We start from the raw sequence: 2,919 nt of genomic DNA on the forward strand, positions 1-2,919 counted from the left end.
TGTGTGTGTGTGTGTGTGTGAATAAGTACCATGCCGAAGCAAATTTCACTTTGTGGAGATCAATGCAATCTCATCTCATCTCATCTCTTTCTTATGTTGAACCATGGTCTGGAGGACCATGACAATGTAAGTCTAGACATTGTTTAGAGAAATTCTGACTGATCTTCAATTAAAGAATCACACAAATTTTCTTCCCACTTAAACTTTAAGTAAATTATCATCATCACCATTATCACATCATGCCAGATCTGCAGCAGACATCGGCGATCATGGTTCTCCATTCAATCCTTTGCCCAGATGCTCTAAAAAAAGCTACTTTTCCCTGTTACCCATTTGTCTAGGTCTCCTAAGTAGGTTGCTCTGTGCCAACCCCTGCTTCGTTTGCCTTCAATTTTGCCAGTGAGAGCTAGATGTTCAAGACCTTTATGTCTATTCAGGTGTCCCAAAAAACTGCATTTTGTCTTTTCCTGATTGTTTTTAACAGTGAGCATCCCACGTGGGCTTCATCAAGCACTACCTCATTTGATTTCTTTTCCTTCCACGATATTCTCAGCTTAAATTAATACGTTATGTAAATGTAATTGGTACATCTTACAGCCTCAACAGCAGAGCTTGATTTACCGCTTCATTATCGATGTTGACCTCAGCGCCCTTCTCGAAAAAAATGGTGAGTGCTCTCATGTAAAGTCATTTTTTGCTTGCTCTGTGTGTTAAATCCTTGCCGTGTGCTTTGTATCAGAACCTTACCTTTTGAATTTTGTGAGAGATGAGTTCATCATAGGGTGGTGAATGAAATAACATGAATTTGAGCTCAGTGTCTTACATTGTTATGTGGGAGAAATATCTTAAATGTAGGCTACATCATGCTTTCGTCTCTGCTCTTTGTTGCAGCATGTATGTTTATATTTGGTGCTCACATAGCTCCTATGTAATAATAATGTGGATCATGTCCTCAGAGCTTTGCAGCATATATTCTATTAAATTATTCACACTATTTATAATTAACATGTTATAATGCACTCGGCTGTCCTTTTCCTGTATGGATTCCTTACCTCATTGATGGTCAGATGCACTGACGTCTCATGACAGATGCCTCCTCTCCCCTTGTTCTTTTTGATGCGTGCTGATGACTCTGTACTGGTGAAACACATTTTGTCTGTACTCTCCAGTGCTGCTGATGCAGATGATAGTTTGTAACACAACTCTGATGATTCTGTGGATATCAAGCTCAGTATGATTTTTTTAGGGTTAAAAACAGCTTAAAGACCAGTCCATACCACGGATATCATGTCCATACATAAAAAACTGCTTATTTTTCACAACTATTGGTTGTCTTGGGTGATAGAATTTATCACAATTTTGCACAAGTGTTTCTTGTTTATTGTGCTGCTTTTATTTTATTTTCAGCTCCTCTTGGGAATACTGTCCTGCTGTCTGCCCTTGAGGGAACAAACTTGTTCCAGGAGGTAATGTTTGCTTTTGTGTAAACTATTCATACAATATAAGTGACTAGATCAATCCTAAAGTATCACTCTTTTGTCATCTTTGTTGGGAAATGTCTTCCATATTCTTCTGTGCGGTTTTAAAAAAATTGAATGTTTGAATTGTCATGCCAAATTTTTGGCTAAACTATATCTTCTGTTTTTCATTTTATAGAGGTTAATGAGTACAATAAAAGAGGTTTTTTTTTAATGTGTTTTTTTGTTGCTGTTGTTTTGTGTTTTTTTGGGAGGGGGGGGGGGGGGTTGAATTAATAAATCTTATCTTCTTTTTATATGTCCAAGTTTTGCTTCGTCTTCTTTGCTTGCCATCGTTTCGTTCGTAAGTTTTTTTTATTGTAGCCTTCCTACTTTTTTTCTTACCCAGATGTTGAGGGGAATTCCCTCTTCACAGGGCAAAAGTATTGTGTAATTTTTAAGAGCGGTGCAATGGTATGATATAATATGTCGTGCTTTCTCTGGTTATTCTAATTTTGTGAAAATATACACACAGGTTGCTTATGATGCCAACAATATTCTTTCTATTAAAGTAAAAGATAAGGGTAAGAATAGAGGGATTTCTTTGGTTGTGGCTTAGAGCTGTTTAAAGTCTTGTGTAAGTAATTATTTCCATTATATGTTTCAGCTGGAGATTGGAAGACAATGTCACTCATAGTATATTATGTTTCTTCCCACCCCTGCCATGTACCTGTAGATATCTTACGTGACATTCACAAGTGTCAATGAGTGCATGACATGTTGTTCATCTAGGTTTTTTTCTTCTGAAATCTGTCCTCAGGTTTTGTTTGGACATTGTCGGGCAAATGAGCTCCTCCCACCGGACGTGACATCATCACAGATTTTCACCAAGCTGCAAGTCACAAACTTCCCCGTCATTTTGCACCAGTGGGTAGTTGGGAGATTTTTACCTCTTCTTTTGAGATGTTCTTCTTTTGAGATGTGTATAGAGTGGAGGGTTCTGTGATGTTCTTCTTTTGAGATGTGTATAGAGAGGGTTCAGTGATGTTCTTCTTTTGAGATGTGTATAGAGAGGGTTCTGTGATGTTCTTCTTTTGAGATGTGTATAGAGTGGAGGGTTCTGTGATGTTCTTCTTTTGAGATGTGTATAGAGAGGAGGGGTCAGTGATGTTCTTCTTTTGAGATGTGTATAGAGTGGGTTCTGTGATGTTCTTCTTTTGAGATGTGTATAGAGGGGGGGGGTCAGTGATGTTCTTCTTTTGAGAGGTGTATAGAGTGGAGGGTTCTGTGATGTTCTTCTTTTGAGATGTGTATAGAGTGGAGGGTTCAGAGATGTTCTTCTTTTGAGATGTGTATAGAGTGGAGGGTTCAGTGATGTTCTTCTTTTGAGATGTGTATAGAGTGGAGGGTTCAGTGATGTTCTTCTTTTGAGATGTGTATAGAGTGGAGGGTTCAGTGATGT

At 38.2% G+C, this 2,919-nt stretch overlaps 1 protein-coding gene across 1 annotated transcript in view; it reads left to right on the top strand.

Moving 5' to 3' along the window:
• The window catches only part of LOC101852432 (minichromosome maintenance domain-containing protein 2-like), a 16,820-nt gene that overhangs the window by 1,548 nt on the left and 12,353 nt on the right, over positions 1–2,919 (top strand). The window contains exons 2-4 of the mRNA XM_035972064.1: positions 598–667; positions 1,408–1,466; positions 2,278–2,384. Coding sequence (XP_035827957.1) covers positions 598–667; positions 1,408–1,466; positions 2,278–2,384 — 236 coding nt within the window. The remainder of the gene's footprint in view (positions 1–597; positions 668–1,407; positions 1,467–2,277; positions 2,385–2,919) is intronic.

This window comes from Aplysia californica, unplaced genomic scaffold, assembly GCF_000002075.1.
Source record: "Aplysia californica isolate F4 #8 unplaced genomic scaffold, AplCal3.0 scaffold00572, whole genome shotgun sequence".
NCBI classification, from domain to species: domain Eukaryota; kingdom Metazoa; phylum Mollusca; class Gastropoda; order Aplysiida; family Aplysiidae; genus Aplysia; species Aplysia californica.